This window comes from Calliopsis andreniformis, unplaced genomic scaffold (assembly GCF_051401765.1).
Source record: "Calliopsis andreniformis isolate RMS-2024a unplaced genomic scaffold, iyCalAndr_principal scaffold0048, whole genome shotgun sequence".
NCBI lineage: Eukaryota > Metazoa > Arthropoda > Insecta > Hymenoptera > Andrenidae > Calliopsis > Calliopsis andreniformis.
Window position 1 is genome coordinate 304,026 of NW_027480457.1, and position 24,006 is coordinate 328,031.

Below are 24,006 nucleotides of genomic sequence, written 5' to 3' on the forward strand. Positions count from 1 at the left end.
TCACCCCCTGAATCACCCCTTTTAAGGAACTGCGACATTTTTGTTACACCCTGTATACGTATATATAAGGAAAAAGTTGTTTCAAATTACCCCCTGAATCACCCCTTTTAAGGAACTGCGACATTTTTGTTACACCCTGTATACGTATATAGTCATCGTAAGTATAATGAAATTTGGGTTATTGAATAATAGATGATGGTAAATAAGGTTTATTTCCGAATAAAAGTTCATATGGAGTGTAGTTCGTAGATTTATGTATCGAAGTATTATAACTGAATATAGCGAATTGTATATACTCACCTCAATCGATTTGATTCGGTTTAATATAATGCATTAAATAGTCTTTTAATATTAAATGATACCTTTCGAGAGCACCATTTGTCTGAGGATGATAAGGTTTAGTAGAAATATGTTTGGTTTTGAAAAGATTACTTAGATTTTTTATTAACTCCGACATGAAATCAGCTCCTTGGTCAGAGAGGAATGATTTTGGAATACCGAATTGCATGAAAATTATAGTTAGAACTTTTGCAATTGTTTCAACCTCATGATTTACGATAGCTTCCGCAAAGGAGAATTTGGTTAGATCATCTTGCGGCGTTAATATATATCTATTTCCCTGTTCTGTTAAAGGTAATGGGCCTACTATGTCCATAGCTATTCTATCAAACGGTTTTTCTACAGTTGTGGTAATTTCCATAGGTTGCTTAGTTGGCTTCAAGTTAGTTTTATTTAACTGACAAAAATGGTAATTTTTAATATATGTTCTTATATCTAGTTTCATATTCGGCCAATAATAAGATTGTTTAATTTTAGAATATGTTCTATGAAATCTACTATGACCAGATAATTTACTATCATGATCTTCTTTCAATATTAATTCTACCTCTTGACGGGTTTTAGGGATAATTTTAGTATTATTAAAAATTTTTATTTCATTTTCAGGAAAAATAGATTTAAGCATTTCATTTTGTTTAAAAAAGTGTTAATATAATGAGAACTCTATCTCGTTCGCGAAAACCGTTGTATGTTGATCTACGTGCCCAACCGAAGGTCGCCTTCGGTTGGAGATTCAGTGTCACTAATAACAAACACGGTGAATTTGATTAAGGACTCGTTTTTAAATAATTACAGTTGAACTCGAACAGGTGAACGACCTGTGTCAGCTGTTCGAATTTCAGGCCCGACGTCGAGTGGGAGCATCGAGCCTGGAAGAGAGAGAGAGAGAATGTTGTCGAATATTAGAAAAAGACACAGTATGATAAGCGAGCGCCGCGTAGCGGCTAATTAGCGTATTCCGCGCATTCGCGGAGACACGCGCGAGTCTCGCAGTCAGTCTTGTTCCAGTCTTTGACAGGAAACAGTTCGATTAGCAGAAGTCTAGCCATTTCGAGATTACTTCGAATAGAGCGTCTTGGTTTTTCCAACAAGCTCGAAGCACTTGAAGAGCAAAATCCTCCCTAATCGGACGATTTTCTCTTGCGTCTTAACCTATTCGTCTGTTCGGCTAACACGTATTATACGTGCGACAGACGAATCAGCCGGCAAAAAAGAGATTTCTATAACAATTGAATGCACTCTTGGAATCGGTGATCTTCACGATTGTCTGAGTTTGCTTATCGCCGGAAGAGCATCGAACCCACTTCTCAGGAGCATTGGTTGACGGGTAAATCCAGATAGAGTAAACGTAAGTGCTTATCACCTCTGCGTTACTCGCGCTGTACTGCCCGTTTAGAAGAATCTCTGCTCTCGCAGGGATTCACCCGACGTGAACCTTTTTATAAGGTTCTTACGTAGGGAATTATTCCAGATTCGGAGTAGTACGCATCGTCTAAGTATTAGCTATGGCTCGTACCAAGCAAACCGCTCGTAAATCAACTGGTGGTAAAGCACCAAGGAAGCAGTTAGCAACAAAGGCTGCACGTAAAAGTGCTCCTGCTACTGGAGGAGTAAAGAAGCCTCATCGCTACAGGCCAGGAACTGTAGCTCTCCGAGAAATTCGAAGATATCAAAAAAGCACTGAGCTTCTGATCAGGAAGCTGCCATTCCAACGTTTGGTTCGTGAGATTGCTCAGGATTTCAAGACGGACCTTCGATTCCAAAGCTCTGCTGTTATGGCTTTACAAGAAGCCAGCGAAGCTTACCTGGTCGGTCTTTTTGAAGATACCAACCTCTGTGCAATTCACGCCAAACGTGTGACCATCATGCCTAAAGACATCCAGTTGGCTCGTCGTATTCGTGGAGAGAGGGCTTAAATATACAATCCCTCAATTTTAAACAACCTTTTTATAAGGAACTTACGTAGAGAAGAGGTTCATCCTCTCTACGCATCCGCCGGTCGACAACCCCTTTTAATTGTAAAGGAAAGTCGATCATAGAGTCCACTGCATTACCTTCGCGTTACAGGCAAGGTATTGCTATCCCCTCCATACAGGCTTGTTGTCACAGCCAGGAGTCGGGAATATTCGGTACAACTTGACTTACACTCTCGCTTACTGTCGGGGTTCTGCCGCTATTTTCTTTTCCAGACGCCAGCGTCGCTGACCGGCGTCGACAGGACCAGGCCCTCCGATCCATCGCCATCCTCCAGGAGCCCGCCGAGGACCAGAGGAGCCCCCAGCCCCCACGACAAAGAGTTTAAATGAAAGTCGTAACTAAGTCCTTGTAAGGGCCGACTCAAATTTAATCAAGTGTACTTGTTTCTTTTTCTATATCCTCATTCTCACCTTGTCCGGACCCCAGTTAGATCACTTCCTTTAAGCGATTCTAACACATTTATAATGGTTGTTTTAGTATTAGAATGTTTTTCTGGAAGTACTAAAATAAATTTACTGTTTCCAATAATAGATTTTAAATTTTTCAACGATAAAAATATATTTTTATATTCAAGCTTATCAAAATGTAAATTCATAGGGAAAAGTAGATATAAGTTTTGAGTCTTGTTTACAAGTTTTGTTAGAGTTTCGGGTAAGTAATGTTTATGGCAGGGTATTTACAGCGGTCGAACAGTACATGACAAATTTAATTTTACCAAATGTCAGTTTTTGTCACATGTTCAATTTCAATTAGGAAAAGGTTTTAAGCAAGGCTCTGTCATAAACACTGCAGAACCAAGGGACTACTCGGCCTCGAACTTAACAGTGTCCGCGGCAGCGAGTCGTCACTTGGAGAACCTGGGAAATACCCAGCCTTGTCAATACGTCATGCACCCTCGCTTCATCCTGTGGAAAGACTCTGTTCTCCTTCCAAAAATACCACGCTCAGGGCGTAATGGAAGGGATGATACGATGTCTAAAAACCCAAGAACCTAGCAGGGTGAGGTCATAACAGAAATAGTAACAGAAATAAGAACAGAACTAAAAAGGGAAGCAGAAAGTTTCAGATAGAAACCCGGTCAATAGAACACAAGTTTCAAACACCTAATTGTTCATGCAAACAACACACAGCCACACTCTACACTCAATAACAATCACCAAACAAATAGTTGTTTATAAAATCAACCACGTGTCCATTATCACGGTCCCAAGCCATTCCATCTTGGATGGTCCTTCGACGAGACATGAAAGACGGCACAGCGTGCACATACCAAGGGATTCAGAGAAAGAATATTTAAGTTTTTCTCTAAACACTAGTACTAGAATCGGCTGTGGTAGTTCTATAATAGGCTATGACCAACGTTCAAGAGGTATCTAGAACGAGAACAAGACCAATTTCCACTTCTGACCAACAGGGGCTTTACTTACGAGGGTTTCCAGATCAACTGATTACCTTTTAGAACTAGAATAAAATAAGATCAAAGGATCAAAGACGTCTGTTGAAATATTTAACGAAGGATTAAACAAACTACTAAAATATGAAGTAGGCTTATACACAAAAGAGCTACAGCAAGCTCAAACAAATTTACAACTTATAATAAAACAGGAGCAGCATTTTTTATCCCACAGACAAATACTTCTGAATTTTACAACACAAACAATAAACATTCAACCGAAACGATAGAAGTGTAACGACCCACGGTCTTCCCTCTCACTCTATCCATTTCTATCTCACTCTATCTATTACTATCTCTCTCTATCTATTACTATCTCTCTCTATCTATCACCATCTCTCTCTATATTTGTACCTTTCTAATACTTTATTATTATATTACTGCGTATTCTATTATCCTAATACTAATTAATATTTTTGTACCTTATTTTTATATCATATATTATAAGTTCCAATTATATTTTAACATAAACACAACGTATATCGTCCGATTTCATTTACGATTAGAATAAGACCGTCATTAGAAAATAAGACATTACGCATGCGCGAACTCCGACTAGCGGGTATATAAGGAGCTGCGAAAGCAGCAGGAGACACCGTTCTCTCTGGCATCAGGTTCCGAACAAACGAAGATCTTGAAGGCAGCTGATACACTCGTCCAATGAGATCAAGACCGCTCCTTTCGAGGTAGCGACCGTTTTCCAGAGATCAAGGGTATTTGATGCTCCTTTACAGGTTCAGTCTGAGGTAACCTTATGACAGGTGCACTACGACGATTCCTGTGAAGTGCAGTACGGGTGACATCTTGAAGGAAGCGGATATACTAAAAGATCGAGACCGCTCCTTTAGAGGTAACGACCGTTCTAACAAATAGTAGTTGATGATCCTTTAATGTAGAGTTCGTACTCGCCAGAAGCAGACGAATCACCTGCCAACAAGCGCTAGAAGTCATTCCTAGTCGGACACATTTCTAAGACCGCTCCTGAAGAGTCTTTTCTCCAAGGTAGCGACTGATGTAGAAAAGATAACGAAGGGCTAACGGATGCTTAGGCAATCAAGCAAAGATTATATGTTTCATGAAACCTTGAGACCGCTCTGAGGTTATAGCCACCTATAACTTTGGCAGCGACCAGGGCATACGAGACAAGATCTATTACAGACACACACACACACACACACACGCACGCACGCACGCACGCACGCACGCACGCACGCACGCACGCACGCACGCACGCACGCACGCACGCACGCACGCACGCGCACACACACACACACACACACACACACACACACACACACACACACACACACACACACACACACTATACACTTCTCCTTGTATAGAGGATCCTCTACCGCGAATAATATAAATAATCACATAACCTAACTCTCGTTCAACGACATATATATCGTATTTGCATGACTCTTGCGTTATCGAGATAATTGATAGATTGTTTCGTCTTCACCGTTAACTTGGCGAAGTAAATGGACTGTATACGCTGATTTGCTTGAATTTCGCTCGAAATTCCTGCCGGACTCCGGGACAGAAGGAGCGGGAGACAACGGGCACAGTGACCAAAGACAAAGAAAGGATGGTCTTTGAAATTACCTCGAGCACGATCATCAATTAACTTAGTTTATTTCTTGATCGATCCTTCGGAACGATACGTCCTTAAACTTCACTCAAATTACAGTTAAAAACAAAAGAAAAAGATTAATACTTGCGACAAAAGAAAAAAAACTGTTTAACAATGCGATAGAGGCTACGATCCGATCGACAAGAGAGTTACGATTATTCGTTACGCAATGATCGTTAGAGAGAAGGACGCTGCCGATCGGCGTTCGTTATCGCCTCGATCCGCCCGTCGGTGGCCGCAGGGAGGGGGGTCTAGTCGCCGCGGCGACTCGCTAGCGTGAACCGCACGAAACAAGATAATTATAATATAACCTCACATATAGATAATCACACATAATATAATCTCATATCACCTTATGATTTTATTTAACCAGATTAGAATAGTTATCAATGTTGTATTAACGTTAGGATTAGAATAAGTATTATTGAATAAATTATTGTTAACAGAGATATAAGCCTTGGATTTTAACTCCTTAACCGCACGCTACACGAACCCCCACCTTTTCGTCCATTGGAAAGCCGCTCTTCCATGGACAACGTAGGATCGTTTTAGGGACGTTACAGAAGCATCAACAATGATCAAAGCCTTAAAATACTTCAAAAATAGTGCACATAAGTCTGTAGAATAATCTCAAATGCTAAATTCCTGCTTCTGATACGAAATCATACACCAAAAAACAAACTAATCTTTACATCATAGAAATTAAACTTCTAGTTTATAGATGCTTAACAATGGAGACAGAAATATTATTTATCTGCTGCACAAGTCATGTAAGCATTAAAAATAACGATAAAGCCGAGGAATTTGCAAAAAAAGGAGAAATCAAACGACTACCAATTCAAATAAAATTGACATTGAAAGAAATGAAAAAAAAACTAAATAATAGTTCTATCCAAAAATGGATAAAAGATTTGGAACATGAGGCTCAGCATCAGCAACAGCAACAATAGTTATTTAAAACTCGTAGACAATAACATGTGTAGCGGTCAGCGGCACGTACAAAGAACATTTGGCGTGCAGACGGTTGGCACGACTTTTAGACAAGTGCATAAAGAAAGCAATTTTTCAGAAGCTAGTTTCGTTAGCTGTTTCAAACAATGCATGTTTCCTTTTTCAAAACTCATTTTTGGGCCTCAATAATTATGGCGGATGTCATAAAATCCTGAATTTCTGAGGGGCCTAAAGGTTCGAGAGTGGAAACCGGCGGTCTACCGGGTCAAGCGATCGGCGGAGCGGCGTAAACGATTCGGGCTTCAAAGAAATTCCGCGTTGTTGCCAAGTTTGGGCCAGTATATGTAGATGGCGCGATCGAACTATGAAATATTTCCATTGGCCAATTAGCGTGAGGAGTTGACCAATGAAAATGAATTTGGAAGTTCGGTGCGTTTTCGAGAGAGCTTAGAAAGCGAAGTTGAAACAGTCGACTACCAGAAGTCTAAACGATAATTGTGAGAAAACGAAAAAGAATAAAACATTCTTTGGAATTGGTCGGTGATTTTCTTGAATATAGACCCTTCGCGAAACATAGAAATACACGTAGCTTGGTTTACAAAATATAAGTTAAATGGGAGATCAATTATTACGATAAATAGAATTAGAAGCAACCATCATAGAACAAATTCACGCTTACACAAACTTAGAATTAGACCAGGTTCAAAATGTGAATGCGGTCATGATGAACAACATCTGAATCACTTGATACTTTCATATCTCCTCAACAAAGTGTTGGTGCGTTTACGAGAACGCGGCGAGACCCTCGCGGTATCTCGTCGTCGCGAGACTGCCTAAATATGCCCCCCCCCACCTATGATCGAGTGACGTATCAGAAATCAATTAAGATTGATTGGTCACATTGATAGCGGCGGGGATTTTGGCTCGCGACTGGTATAAGTACGCGAGATCCGCGATCCATATAAATATAAGGCAATTCGCGATCGTCGCAGAGTCGAGTCGAATCGTAGTCCGTAGTCCGAGCAGAATCGTAATCCGAATCGAGTCGGAGTCGGAGTAAGGGAGTGTGAGAGAGAGAGTGTGGCAGAGATTGTCAATACGCGGAATATTAAGAGAAACCGCGTGAAACCAAATAAAGTGTTTAATTGTCTTCATCGGGACTCTGAAACTCTCAACCCCTCTATCCTCTCTCCCGAAAAATCCTTTACAAAAGAAACAATTAAAAATTGTATATAGTACTTAGTAGAAGAAGGAGTTCGGTCCCCATATGAAAGTAGATCATTAACATTCTTTGGAAACGAAGAAATAATTAATAATATAGTACAAACTTACAGAAATATGGACGCTTGGATATACAATGGAATAAACAGATAGAAGTATAATCCAATAAAACACATTTTCAGGTAATTAAAAAAAAATTGAAGCTTCCAGAGATATCTACATCAATATCCATAAATATTATGAAGTGAACCTATGGTACATGCACGAGCAAAATCCACATAAATAATATATACAAAGGTATAAGGGCAGTTCCTTTAGTGCCGGGTACTTAAGTTTTTTCTTAAATAAATAAAACAAACAACATTTTATGCTTATTATTGTGCTTTATTTTTAGGCTTACAGTACTATAATTTAAGATAACGGAACAAACTAACCAATGTTATCGTAATAGTTAACTTAAACCATGGTTACACTTTTGTACAGAATTCTGACATATCACTAAGTGGCACCTAGTACCGGATACAGCAGGACGTTACCACCTGACCGAGATCAGTTTTACTTTCAATATAATTTAGAAGTTCATAACTTAGAATTGTAATTACCAAAGCATTCGGGAATATCGATACAAGCTCCGTGTGCTCATTTTTCGCAGTTTCAAACCTGAATCCAGTCTTCTTTATCGGTTTCTATACAAAGTACACAGTCTTCGTATTTGTTTCTTTCGGTTTTAGTATTTTGACCTTCTTCAACTTATTTTCTAAGTTTTTTTCTATTCTTAAATTCTTTCTTTTCCCCTTTTCTTCAGCCAATAACTTATGGAGAGATGAAGTAAGGATTTTGCTTTTTTCACAATTAGATCATTTTGTCCTAGTCTCAGTTCACTTCCTTTTAGCATCGGGTAAGGAGGAAATTTTGAAAATGTTTTGGTAAATATTAGAGGTAGAACTAAAAAGTAGATACTGTTCGTCCGCAAGAAGTTGGCTCGCAGGACGGCACAGAGGTCTGGATTCAGGACCATCACCACCTGTCTCGCTTGCACAACAGGATCCGTTGTCGATCTCCGTCGCACCTTTTTGCTAATACGAACAATAAATATGGCGACAGGTCGAAGTGTTTGGACTGTTGAAGTGGAATGGGAATCTACGCTCTAATCAAACTCGCATTTTTTTACACAGTTAACTTCTCGCCGACAAACAGTACATAGTTGCACGTTTAATGTCTTTTTATTTATTTCTTTAGAAGTATTAGGTGCTCAAGGCGTCTCCATTGTAGAATTCATTTTATACATTCATTATTTTCATTCGAATTTTTTTTTCATTTTTTTACTGTTCTTGTCGTTTAGGTATACCTTTTATCTATTGAAACCAGAATAATAAACACTAATACAAATAGGACCATATAAGATTGAAATCAGCGTATAACTATAAAGAGAAAACATTCTGTCTACTACCGAGGGACAGCGCATATGCTACAAAAATTTTTTTGGGAAAACAGTATACAATAAACAATACATAAGGGTACTTAGAGAAGTACTTATTAATAGATACGCTAACGAAACTGACGCCTCTTCTAATTATGAAGATTGGTAGATATAATAATTTACAGTTTCTATGATGCACCGACTTCCAGTCAAGTGCAACAATTAATCTATTTTTTTAGCTCTACAGACACAACTGAAATGTATCAAAACATATACGGTTTTTGCATGACCCTCTATCAGCTTTGCAGTTTGGCCGCTTTGTCGCGTTTAATTTTTTAAAGACAGCTAATTGCCGGTTTTAAGAGCTGTCCTGTTTTAAGGGAACTTCCTCTATAAGAATAAGGGCAACAGAAAGGACAGAATACCTATATGCAGAATACGGAGGAAGAGATTAATAATTAATAGTAAAAGTTAGGTGTGAAAATGAGGAACGAGATAATAGCTTATGATGAAACGAACAGGAAAATACGTGCCATCTATGTAAAGAAAGAAAGAAAAAGATAGAAACTTAAAACACTTACTGAAGGAATGCACGTAAAGAAATGAACATGCAAAATGAGTTAACGCTAAGGAACATATTGTTGCGAGCACCGGGTACATCTCCATGGCCTGCTACGCTCGCAACGAGGAATAGGAGGACATTCGAGGAACAACTGTCGAACAGAATTCTGACAGCTGTCAGGCAGTGAACACGACGAGCAAAATATACGAATCGTTTACCTTATATCTGAGCTTAATAATACTGCGTATAGTTAATAATTGTAAATAAAGAAATTGTGATACAGTGTAAGCTTAATTCCGATGCCGCGACGCGTTAGAGATTACGGTGCGCGCGGGGAGCCGCCGGCGGCTCCCCATAAACGTAACAATATTAACAGGTATGGAACAAAGGAAAAATGGATCAGAAAGATAGTAAGCAAAAGAAGAGAGAAAGATGAAGAAAATCAGGCATGAACACGACAATACGTACTTACAAGAAACATCACTTTAGTGTCATCTATCGATTTTGATGAAGCGTGGTATACGAGTAATACCTCTAAAAATATTAGACATGTATTTTTTTTAACTGCTGATATCCATGTTTGGGGGATGAAAATCATCCCCAAATTTGTGGTAGAAAATACGTTTTTGTGTATATCTCAAAAACTAAGGCAAGTAGAAAAAAATGGTAAATATATCAAATGCGTGACTTTGTTTAAGCAATAAGATGATGTAAACGAAATTCAAGATATTTACGAAAATGGAGGTGGCTTTCATCTCCTAAACATGAGTAGTATATACTAGCTAAAAGGAAATACGTATTTAATGTTTTTCCATGGACTCCTCGTATACCAAGTTTCGTTAAAATCAGGAAATGACACTGAAGTGATATCTTTTATTAGCTTTATTATAGGTAATAATTTGTTAGCTATCTATTATGTTACTGCTAATATGAATGCAATTTTATAACTGCAGACTTTCGGAAGACACACGAAGTAAACAAATTTACTACATATAGCTTATGTTGCTCGGAAAGAAGTAACTTCTTATACGATGAAAGAATATTTTTCGTATCACTTTTAACGCGTACTAATTTTAAAAGCTATCGAACAAAGAATAGTAGTATAGAAAAGGAAAGACTGAGCAAAGTCAGCATTACATTATTGAAAACAACAGTGTATATATTATTATTTGTATTTCAAACAAGAAATATACATTGTGATAAATGATATGGTAATTAGGTACAATATCTATACACAAATTTAACATCGATATTTCAGGAAATGTCTTCACTTTAATGGCGCTAATTAATCTACACATATATTGCTAATAATATATGTAATTATTAATTCTGTTTTTAAGTTTACTGAAATAGTGTTTTAAAATACTGCAGAATAATCGTTTCTCAATTGAATAATTCCAATAATAATATTAAGTAATGTAAACAAATTATGGTAGTATTAACATAGAATAATTTACATTATTATTGAGTGATTTCTAAAACGAAACGTTTTTCTTTCTTCTTAAGAATCTCCTCTTTAATGGTAGTAAGGCAACTGTATTTAAGGGATCTGAAATTTCTGCTGCTTCTACTATTGAGTTATTTCTGTTTTGTTTTACCTTAGCAGGTTGAGGCATGCAGGATTCTATATCCACATCGGGAACCTTTATCCATTTTACTGGTTTAAATGTCACCTTTTCTGGCACCGTACCTATTTGAGCTAACTTTTTCGACAGTGCTTCATCAGGTTCTTGCGTATTGTCAAATTTTGTCGCATGTCGTTGGAAGGCAACACCTGCAGCTTGCAGGGTAGTTCTTGCTTTTTCAATTTCAGCGTTCAAGTCAATCACATCAAAGATACGATCCTAAAAGAAGATTGTAATAGACAGGTAATGTAAATAAGTATTTGCGAGTTCTTACAATATGTATATATTTTTAAGTTTAATAAGTTCTACGTAAATCAAAAGTAAATTAATACGTCATTCCATTTTAAAAAAACGAGAGATTTTCCTTTGTTCCCTTTGCGTCTCAGAACAATTTGTTGTGCATTAAATGATTAGCTCTTTGATTCATTGAGTTTTATAGAAAATTAAAATCAATGTCTGTAGTGGTTTCTAAGAATTCTTATAACACGTTTGACCTAGTTTACATAATAAGTGTTCAGTAGTAAGAGAATTCTTACAGTTCTCACTGTTGTGTCTTTTTGTACCAATCGGGAAATCTCTTATCTCTAAAATGAGAAATTTCTTCCAAAAGCGTATATATAAGGACCTTAAAAATAAGAACTATATGAAACATGAAAGCTTTAAATCTTTAAGAAGATTTATGTTCAGTAGTATCCACGCCTATAATAAGTTTTTCAACTTCTGACAGTATTCTCTCAGTAAATGTGAAACCTTCGGGTGGCGAGAATCACATTTATTGCATAGGTACTACATTTTTTATAGTTTGTTGAACGTAGAAAGAGACAGTCAATCGGCGAGAGAGAGAGGCACTGAAAGTCGAGGTAGTTCGGCGAAGATTAAAGATCGCGTACCGCTGAGACAATACTAATGCAAGGGCACAAATTTTTTAATTTTTAGTTCTTTTTTCATGCAAATTTTTTAATCATATTCGTGAAATTTTTCTGAATAAAATGATACCAAACTTATGTTATACATATAATGCTAAGAAATCATATGCTTTCTCTATTCCATAACCAAATGTGAGGCGATACATGTAAAAAACAATGCGTTTGTATATACAAGGTGTCTCAGCGAACACTATACAGTACGTTATTTCCTAAAATGTTAAAGATAAAAAAAAAATTGTTCATACAGGATTACATGATTCGAAGAGGCCAATATATTAGCGAAGACTAATAAATTTTAGACTAATAAGATATTTTTGAAACATTATTATTACATAAGATATGATGGTCAAGTTTGGTTTTTTAACTAGAACTATATATTTTCTTACAGATCAATTGATAGTGTGTTTCAAGACGAATCCAGCGACGTCTAATTTATGTACTTTTTTAAATCAATTTTTGAGATATTGCGCCTACAAATTCAGTGATTTTCGTCGAAAGAGAACCTTTCTGACCAGCAGATACTACGAGCGGTCTATTCTTCCCTCCCGATGACGCGTGTTAGGCACTATCCTTTGAAACCGATACAAAGAGAGGTGTTATATCCGGCCTTCACCTGGTCCCCTTTTTCGTTGTCAATAAGCGAGAATTGCTGATGCATTTCACAACATTGTTATGCGAGCGATTATAACCGACACCGCCGAACTGATGCAACAGAACAACACGTAAGCGTTTTCCTTTTGGATATTACGAGGAATGACCCAAAAGGAATATTATAAAGAGTAGGCGAGTTAATCAGTCGAGAGTCTTTTGAGTCCTTCAATCAGGATCAGTCACCCCGGGATCAGAGCGAATCTCTGACCATCGCCGCAACGCGAGAACTGTAACATCGTAACAGTGAGGGCGTATCGCGTAGCAACGGTAAATCGCGTAAAAAGTCGAAGGGAATAGAGTAACTCCGCGAAGTAAGAAGTAGCGAAGTGCATGAAACAGAAACTTGCGACGCGAAGCAACCCCAAGCAACCAGCGACCGGCTACACTGGCGAGGTGACATCCGTGACTCTGTACTCACAATCATAGAAGAAGGAGTTGGTATGTAAACAACGAATTGTCAAATACATATACAATTGTTAAACCCGAACAAGATATACAGTTCCCTTTTCTCCTTCTCCTTACGTTATTTATAAGAGAAAGTTTAATCAAGGTGTGCTTTAGCATTTTAAAAGAGCAAGAACCCCTAAGGTCGATCTTTGCCGCTCGAGACGACCGCCGTCTAGTTAGGACGTAACAGAGGAAACAGTAGACCGCCCGCAGTACCTGCTAATGTACTGTACTGTACTGTACGGTACTGCAGACCACTTTGCAAATAATTACCTTATCTTACTCTGCTTCAAATTTCTCTCCGTTTACCAATCTATCTACAGAATGTCCTATTTGAAGTTTTGCGTGCAACTATCTTCTAAACTATAGCTCGTTATAAAAATTGTTTAAAGAAACCTTACTCTATTTGGAGAGGTGGGGAAGAGCGGCGGGACATTTTATGATGGTCACAAATCTTGTGTAGGATAGTGTGCTTACGAGGCTTTGATATTGCTCAGATTCCGTGCGAAACTTCAACAGGGACATCCCATATGCAGGGTATTTACAAACATGTGAGACATTTTTGGAGAGTATATTTTAAACACGAAGGCAATGAAAAAAGTTCGTGTGTACATATGTCCGAAAACGCTTAGTTCTTTAATTGTATGCTATTTTACGTTGTATTCCGTGTGATATTTCTTTCAAGACCTATCAAAGTGTGCCCCTCATTCAAGAGAGCCGGATGTTAAATCTCGTCCTTTGCTATAATAACATCAAGAACACTGAAGGGTGATATTGATAGAGTGACAAATGTTAAAACCTAATCTAATGTCCTAAACGCTCAAGTGATCGGAGCTATGCTGCCCATAGATAGGCGGGGTCTTGATGCAGCGTGAGATTCGAGATGGTTCATGAATGAGGTAGACCTATAGTATTCATATGGTTTGTAATTTGCTTCATCGTGAGCCTGAGATCTATTGCGCGTGATGACTCGCCAAGCGGTTGCAAGCAATAGCGAAGTCGGGCACACATTAGTCAAGCGAGGCGACGCAGTTTCGTTTACTTTATACAGGCCTGTATTTCAATTATGTGTTCTTCTTCTGATTAGAAAAGGCTGTACTGATCTATGCTACGTCGCATCGCTTACCTGTCAGTGTGCACTTGGTCTGAGCCACTGTCAGTCATGCATCATAAGACCGGGGTTGCTCACCATAGTATATAGATCACGGTTCGGTGGATAGTCCGAAGGGCAATAAATAACCAGAAATTAAAGTACGTTTCGTACAAGCCATTTTGAATTATGCATTACATCAAAACGAGGCATGAACCATAACAGAGCTACAGTTCCTGTGAACCATGAATCTAGAAATACATGTGTGTAGGGACGGATCGTATTTTTTCTTAATTCCTCTCAATTCCGGCCTCCAGAAATGAGGCCGGAAAAAGAGGCAGACAAGTCTTTAATCCTACAAAATTCATTATTTAACAATTTTTATTTTCAATAGAACATTATCAATTAGTTAAATGAGTAAATTTTACTATAAAGCAGTCATAATTATTACATTTTTTATAACTTAATAATATTTGACTAATAGAATTAAAAAATACTATTCTTAACTTTGGGAATGCATCCATTAAAAAGTTATGCGTTTGTAAAGCCTAGTGTTTCTAGCTTTTTTGATAGATTACAATTATGTGTTATTGGCTTTTATTTGTTACGTGATTAGCTGATGTGGTTGAACCCCTCTGATAGGGGTTCCTTTTCAGATAATCTAGCCAAAACTATCTCTGGTCCGTCTTGCTTCACCAGTTAGGTAAATAATATAAAGTTAGAAATATTTGTAACAGATTGTTGGGTCCGTGGTTAACATTGGGTGGTGGTCTCTGTTCTCAATTTTAAATAATTGCCTACTTGTAAATACTTTATTACGTGGAGGTGACGTTAGTCAATTAGATTACTGATAAGAGTCAATATAGCGTCATGTTAATTTAGCAATACTCTAAAGACACCAAATACAACAAGCGTACAACTTTTTAACGGATTAAAGGTTAAGAATACAATTTTTCAATTCTACTCATCGAATACTATTAAATTACAAAAAAATGCAACTGAACTTATCATGGGGACCACAAGTTTGTTACTTCACTTTGTACCTATTTATAGTATTTGACGAGTAGAATTCAAAAATATCAGTTTTAACTTTAGAAATGCATAACGTTAAAAGTAGGGAGACCGAAAGGGTGAAAAAATGAAATAGGATGAAACCTAAATAGCCAGGAGATAGCGTTTATTTAATCAAAACAAAAATATGCGCGTCGGCCGAGCCAACGGCTTCAAAACATGCCTCTGCGACTGCACCTATACCTCGATCCCCGATTCTTCAGAAGAGAGAACAACTCTCTGCTCATTCAATTTTGAACACATTATATCAAAAGTTATGTCTCTAAAGGTGCATGTCATTCAACTTATTTTAACGCCATGTTAATTTCGTTCGGTGCCCATGGGACAGATCTCAGTAAGGCAATTTATGTTCTGCGACGTTGGGGCTAGCGCTGACTCCGCGTTAGTGAATCTAGTGACCAAGAGGACTGTACTGCTATCTCTGCGAAACACATGCCAAGAAACGCCTCCTGGAGGAAAATACCCTGCATTCGAATCGCTACTAATTTCCAGTGACTCCGTACGACGTTTCGGAGCCGTAACAGGAACCTAAAGGATCCCGAGGCTGTCCCTGTCCCCTGGCCGCGCAGTTTCTGAATTCAGATGCCATATTAACACCGGATGGTACAGAGGGCCTCCACTCCCGGAGTTAAGGGACTTGCTACTTCCGCGAACAACTAAAAGAGCCAGAAGAAATCTGCCGAATACGAGCCTAGGGATGGTCTCGCAGTGTTGCCCTTCTGGAAAAGCTCAAAAGGATAGCATGGGAGGGATCGAACCCGGAAGTCGTTTCCTAGGTGGCAGGAGTCATAAGAAATGCTGGGAAATCCTCCACAATGCCGAAGACATACGGATTGACGCCGGAAAGGAGCGACCTGCCCGGGGGTTCCCGTTCCTCATATACGCGTCTAGACCATAGGTAGTACAGTAATGTTACGGACGAGAGACGGGACCAGACCCGGGAGCGACTCTCGTCCGTGACTGGTAGTCGATTCGGCTTACTTTGCTCTCGATCGTCGAGATAATTGGTACACGACCGGAGAAGCAAAAAAAGGGGTCTCGCTCGACCATCGATGCTCGAGCTCGATGCCCGAAATCAATGACGTCAGAAAAGACAAGGATAGCATTAGGGATCTAATAGGAAAAACTGAAGTTCCTTATTTGCAAACAGATTTTCACGCAAGTAACACCAATCGATTCCTTGTGCTCTCCCGATAAACGTGATATCAAACACGACATGATTCCTATTACTTATAATAAAGATATTTAAATAATAAAGGTTGGAACCCTGCGGCGGTTACGGAGAATCGTCAAAGTTACTTTTCTATCAGTTCTTTACGAGCTAAAAATGACAATAAATGAAGATTTGGCTAACAGAATTTATGTATATTATATTTAATCGATGTCGGAAAGAAGATATTGAAAATAAAAAAATAAAAATTTCTAAACATTTAAAATGGAACTTATATACTTTTTGTGTTACGTTTTCATTTTCTTAATAATTTCAGTCATTAAATAATTAAACACAAAAATATGAGGGAATAATAGGGAGTTAGCCCTACGACGAGAGCCGCGCTCGTCGAATCGACTACCACTCACGGACGAGAGCAGCGCTCGGGACTGGTCGTGCTTAAAATCGAGTACCACTCACGGACGAGAGTCGCGCCCGGGTCTGTTTACATAACGCGATGAGCATGACCTTTCGTTCTACAAACCAAGTTTTATGTATCTTTGTTAAAAATAATCGGAATCATGTCGTGTTTGACATCATTTTAATCGAGAGAGCACAAGGAATCGATTGGTGTTACTTGCGTGAAAATCCGTTTGCAAATAAGAACGATACTTCAATCTTTCTTATTTAAATCCCTAATGCTATCGTTGTTTTTTATGACGTCCGTGTTCTCGGGCGTCGAGCTCGAACGCGATGGTTCCAAGAATTGGTTTCTCGGCGGCACGTATCAAACGAGGTAGTGGGGATAAACCACAGCTCTCGTCCGTGTAGACGAAACGGCTCTCGTCCGCAACATTACTGTACGCTGAGGGGCTGTCATGTTTGTGTGGCGGAGGGACCTGCTGCGAATCCGGGGGGTCACATGCGCGCGTGTCAAGCGTCATCACTCATTGCCGAATCGCGAGAGCGAAAGATTTGTTCTACGAGAATAATCAGCGGTTATCAGGATAAGCTGCTGATGATCTTGGTCTCAATTATTGGGCACGGAATTTCGTAATTTTAGGTGCCATATTTACCATAGTAATTATCCGTGTCGATCGTTCCAACGTGATTTCAATGTCATTATGACCGATACAAAATTTATAACGGGCGAGTCTACGCGTATCGATTGTTGCGCACGCGTGCCTCAATCTATTTTCGAAACTCCGTACCGATCTTCCTTTGCCGTGCCGTAACGCACGGCCAATTTTCTTATAATAAATACCCGTGGAAGCTAAGGGTCGTATCGTTATTGCCTTGCTGTGAATACTAATCTTCTCCCTATGTTTCCAACCCATGACTTTTCTTCTTCCATGAGCTAGCAGAAGCTTCTACCGTGCCTGCGCCGCAAGGGCCGTAAGTTTTCTGAATTTTTCGTTAATTACTAGGAAAAGTACCTGGCGCCAGTCTCGACAACAGTTCCTTTTGCCCAGCGACTTGCGGAGCGAATACGGTGAAGCTCTCAGACATCCCTGCCTCGAGTAAACGGCAGCTCAACGAGGGGAAATAGCCTGATAGTTTTTCTGTTTATAACCTAGAATTGAGATTTGGATCCAGATTGGTTTTTTTACGGGGTAGGGATGTTCCCACATATTGAGGTTTTAACATATAAATCGCATAGACAAAATTATAATATTAATTGTTGGAAAATGAAAAAAAGTTGTTCAAGATGTTGATTTTTACTACATATTTGAAAACAATCATAATTGAATTTGCTTTCCTATACGCGGTATACCGTTATTGACTATTGTATGCGTTATACAACATGTTTGTACTCTCCTTTGTAACGTTCAGTTAAATAAGCCCTTTTAAGGGCTTATATGCTTTAATAATAAAAAAAAAAAAAAAAAAAAAAAAAAAAACAATCATAATATTCAGAAATTCATACAACTTGCTTTAGAATTTACATGGGGTTTAGTGTGAAAAAGTATATACACAAGCAAGTGAATTATAGACTCGAGTTTATAAACGAGATTCAGGTTTAGTTTCAGGTTCACTTGTCGAGGTACTACACCCTCATCGGCGTTGGTGACTTTTGAACATGTTATAAAGGATGATATCTTCAACAACTTTTTCGTTTGACAAAATTTGCGATCAGCCTCAATTTTTGAGATATTCGTAACAAACTTTCGATATTATACAATCGTACTCTGCATATACATGCATGCCCGTAGCAATATGTGCATCACCATGAGACCGCACAAATTATTCTGATTATCAGAAGGATGAAATAGAACAATCGAGTTAGTCGAGCATCAGCTCTCGAGTAAACTAGTAAGCAGTGCATTGTAGAAATAGAATAATCAAGTTAGTCGAGCGTCAATTGTCGAATGAATTAGTGAGCGATACATTGTGTAACGAGTGGAGATCATGTTTTGATCGTCTATTAAGATGTACGTGTATCCGTAAGGATCCGCCGAATGACCAACCATCGTACACGTCAGTATGATGAACAACCTCGTGGTGGACGAGACTTGTAACACTGATGTCAGAAGTAAGATTCGTATCGCTTCTGGATACCCACGCGAGGAGATGGCCGATAAGGCATCTTCCTACGGGGGACGTCAGCGGGCGGCCGATATGGCATATGGAGTCTTGAAAAGGACACAAAACACAGTTTAAAGCTGTATCATGGGAAAATGGCTGGGATAGGGCAAAGGTGTTACGTTTTGAGCAGAAATTTGTCAATTTTCCTCTACTTTCGACCATTATGTCTGCCGAAATATGTCATGGCAATGCTTTCTCACTATGAATTTTTTTAGTGTAGCATATTCTGGCCTCTAACGTTCAGAATTCTAAATTATCATTATTGTATTATCCGCTCTCTCCTTGGAATCGTCATCGAAAAAGTCGACACCGCAGACGTGTGTGTGTGTGTGTTTTTCTGAAGCCTCGAGAAAGTGAACGCGAACGTCTTTGTTGTACTAACTATCTTTACATTTCAATGTTTGAAATCCCGGGTTCTCATATGCCCGAATGAGTGTGGTACGAACGCGCGATAAACACCTTGTATCCCGAATCGAATATCTTGTTGTCTGCGATGCCTTAGACTCCAGTGCATTTGTATCTCGCACAAATTAGGACGGTTACAAATGAATGTGGGAAAGACTCTGTAATGCGACGCGTAAAATGCATGATTTTAATACACGGTGTTAACGCACTGGCGATGCGGGGACTTACATGATACAGTAATGTTGCGGACGAGAGCCGTTTCGTCTACACGGACGAGAGCCGTGGTTTATCCCCACTACCTCGTTTGATACGTGCCGCCGAGAAACCAATTCTTGGAACCATCGCGTTCGAGCTCGACGCCCGAGAACAAGGACGTCATAAAAAACAACGATAGCATTAGGGATTTAAATAGGAAAAATTGAAGTTTCTTATTCGCAAACGGATTTTCACGCAAGTAACACCAATCGATTCCTTGTGCTCTCCCGATTAAAATGATGTCAAACACGACATGATTCCGATTATTTTTAACAAAGATACATAAAACTTGGTTTGTCGAACGAAAGGTCATGCTCGTAAACAGACCCGGGTGCGACTCTCGTCCGTGAATGGTAGTCGATTCTAAGGCACGACTAAACCCGAGCGCGACTCTCGTCCGTGAGTGGTAGTCGATTCGACGAGCGCGGCTCTCGTCGTAGGGTTAACTCCCTATTATTCCCTCATATTTTTATGTTTAATTATTTAATGACTGAAATTATTAAGAAAATGAAAGCGTAACACAAAAAGTATATAAGTTCCGTTTTAAATGTTTAGAAATTTTTATTTTTTTATTTTCAATATCTTCTTTCCGACATCGATTAAATATAATATACATAAATTCTGTTTATGTCATTTTTAGCTCGTAAAGAACTGATAGAAAAGTAACTTTGACGATTCTCCGTAACCGTCGCAGGGTTCCAACGTTTATTATTTAAATATCTTTATTATAAATAATAGGAATCATGTCGTATTTGATATCATTTTTATCGGGAGAGCACAAGGAATCGATTGGTGTTACTTGCGTGAAAATCTGTTTGCAAATAAGGAACTTCAATTTTTCCTATTAAATCCCTAATGCTATCCTTGTCTTTTCTGACGTCATTGATTTCGGGCATCGAGCTCGAGCGAGACCCTTTTTTTTGCTTCTCCGGTCGTGTACCAATTATCTCGGCGACCGAGAGCAAAGGAAGCCGAATCGACTACCAGTCGCGGACGAGAGTCGCGACCAGACCCGAGAGCGGCTCTCGTCCGCAACATTACTGTAGTCGTAGAAATTGCCAGATAGAATTTATGCCAACTCGCGGATTCTACGAGATTAAACTGTAGACTCGAAAGGTAACTATAGTCCGATTTAACAGAATAGCAACCAACTCAGACGAATTTGACTGTCAGTGTGACGATACTGTTCTGAACCTGTTAGGGTTAAAATCTCGGGGTTTATATAGGCCGAAAAATGAATAGGGATTCATTAGAAATTTCCATATAAAGAAATTTCTTATGGTTGGTACAGCGTCGTGGTTGTTACACAGCTGCTCGAAATTGCGGTCTCTTAAAGATAACGAAAAACAAAAGTACTAGGGCGTTTTCTTTTAACAGGCAGAGATTTGAATAATTGGCAGATTAACGGAAAATACTCTCCGTACATAAAAATCGGAACGAGAACCTTCGACATTCTGTTTTGGAACTTATATAAAAACTGTACACTGCGCGCAACACGATGCAACGCGTCTGAGTAACGGTTCAAAACCCTGTGGGAATTGTTACAGCCAGTTTAATAGTTACTGACCGCTAATAATTCAAAAGAGCAATAGAGAATGCCGTATGTGTACAAAAATTAAGCAACTAGTAAAATTGTAGAGAAAACTGGAAATAGAGCACAAACGATATATCAAAGTACGAATTGACGAACTCGTGACGGTTCCCGTGGCGTTACCTCACCTGATTCGCCAGCAGTTCAGTGTATTGGTGATCCACGGAAGAATACTGCCTATCCTGATTTCCGTAATCGATCACTCTTCGTCGACAAATCGTGAGGTACGCAATGCGAGCCCATGGTCTACTTATCCTTTCGTTCCTTGCTTTGTTCTATCACTTATTCGTAATTTTATTCGTAACTTAACTGAAATCTTTTCCACGTTATTTAAAAAGGTTCAAGCTATCCCTTTATGAGAAAGCAAAATTTTCGACTTTCTAAAAATGCCAAAGCAACCCCTTAATCGTAGATAAATATCAATAGCATTTTCAATTAGAAAGTATGCTTTCCCATTCGATGAAGTATCTCTCGATACGCGTTGCGAGTCGCCAGAGGCTCACTTAGGCCCAGAAATGCTTAGACCTTTAAAAGCTCAAAGCCTCGTCGAAGTCCGGACACTGACCTTAAAGAGGATGCGTCACTGTTACATCAGTATTCTACGAAATACAAAATCGCGTATAACTAGCAAACTAAGCGTTTTCAAGAATATTGCATATGAAGTTTTCGGTTTATTTTCTTGTTTACTACCTACATCTCCGAGTTTTCCCACGAATTTAGAAACACCCTGTATATAGATATAATTCCTATGTCTTCTATTCTACGTTACTGATAACTCGAATTGGTCAACGATATTAGATTTGTTTATGAAGTATCAGATCCTTGAGCATATATTTATTTTTCTTTTCATTTTTCACTTACACTGAGTTAATTATTTAACATTTGCAAATATAATATAAGTGTAAGCCTCCACCTTTCGGAAAATAGTCACGTATAGCGTGGCCCGTATGGGACAAGATGATTTCCTGAACCATTTATCATTATTCTCCTGGATAATTAATTAATAAATGTAGTAGATATACTCATGTATCGTGACCGTCCTTTTCTTCTATTTAAAGACCGCTCTGCTATTGCGTCCACACTAACATTTCACATAATCTCATTATTAGCGATAGATAAAAGAAAGTAGTAGCTCGGTTAGTCACTTATAAAGAGCGTGAGTATATTAGTTTATAAAATATATCTCGGGTAGCCGAGCCATCCAGTAACAAAAATCGTAAGTAACGAGTGATGTTACAAACTCTGCTCGTAACAAAGGTTATGGCCTTGGTCGCCTCATTGATTGGATTGACGCGGAACGTTTTCACTTCTCTGTCCGCTGCCGAGCTGTCGGATTATGAAATTCTAGTTTTAGCCTTGGAGTTCCGTTGCTGGTGCTCCGAGAAAATGTTTAGAATCGAAAAAGAGGAAGTAGGCATGACTTTTCTGAGCAGACATCACTATCAGATCGATCTGTCCCAGAATGTGGTGCGCCTCTCGGATACGTCACGATTTGGCTGAGAAGAAAAGAAGAAAACGTCAAGAAACCTATTCTGGCACACTAGAATATTTGCGGAGACTTTTCAGAAGATGATCTACAGACTTGGCGATAAATCAGCAAAGTCAGTTCACTGATTTGCCCGAGGAGTATCATGATATTTTTACAAAGAACCCCGATCAGGTTGGTAAGTGAGAGGTTGTTCAACATAGGATCAATACAGGCGACCATACACATATTAAACAAGCGCCAAGAAGATTACTTGTGAATCGCCGATAGTAAGATAACAGGCTGTTGAAGAAAATGGAGGCGCAAAGGGTAATTGAAAAGTCGCAGAGACCATGGTTTTCGTCTATAGTCCTAGTAAAGAAGAACGATGGTTCACATGAGATTCTGCGTGCACTACCGTCATCGCAATGAGGTTACTAAAAAGGATTCTTATCTGCTGCCACGAATCGAAGATACTCTCAAAGCTCTGGCTAATTCCACATAGTTATCTACCGTTGATCTATAAAGACCGCCTTCTGCGTTGGTTCTGGGTCATAGCAATTCGAAATCATGCCTTTCGGACTATGCAATGCACCAGCAACTTTTGAGCACTTAATGGGAATGATGCTTTAGAGATTAAATTGGAAAATTTTCTTTGGTATACCTGGACGACATCATACTACATGCAAGGACTTCCGAAGAAGAATTAGCGCATCTTCGTCAAGTATGTCTGCGCCTACGGAATACAAAATTCTTAATGAACCTGACGAAATGTGATTTCTTCAGAAGGCAGCGTAAATACTTGGGACACATCGTCACAGGAAAAGGGGTACGGACGGACCCTGAAGAGATTCAAACTATGTAGGGACGGCCAGTTCCGGCTAACCTTAGGACTCTGTACCTATTACCGAAAAGTAATAGGTAAGTAATAGGTAATAGGGAAAGAATTTCTCGGATATCGCCAGATTTCTGCACTAATCAACGGAGAATAAACAACATTACATTTGACGGAAGAACATCAGAATGCTTTCTAGAAACCAAAGCAACGACTGGTCATATCTCCTGTTCTTGCGTATTCTATACAGGGGCCGATCTTGTTTTAGATATGAACGCTTCAAATGCGGTAATTAGAGCAGTTCTCTCACAAGTATAAGGAGATCAAGAACAAGTGATCGCATACTTTTC

General features: G+C 38.9%; 2 protein-coding genes across 2 annotated transcripts in view; one reads left to right on the forward strand and one right to left on the reverse strand.

The window, feature by feature from the left end:
• Window positions 1–1,844: 1,844 nt before the first annotated feature.
• On the forward strand, window positions 1,845–2,255 carry LOC143187472 (histone H3). Its single transcript, XM_076391684.1, has one exon. It carries the CDS (start codon window positions 1,845–1,847, stop codon window positions 2,253–2,255), a length of 411 nt encoding a protein of 136 aa, XP_076247799.1.
• Window positions 2,256–10,845: 8,590 nt separating this feature from the next.
• The window catches only part of LOC143187558 (uncharacterized), a 30,751-nt gene continuing 17,590 nt past the window's right edge, over window positions 10,846–24,006 (reverse strand). The window contains exon 6 of the mRNA XM_076391780.1: window positions 10,846–11,403. Coding sequence (XP_076247895.1) covers window positions 11,035–11,403 — 369 coding nt within the window. The 3' untranslated portion in view covers window positions 10,846–11,034. The remainder of the gene's footprint in view (window positions 11,404–24,006) is intronic.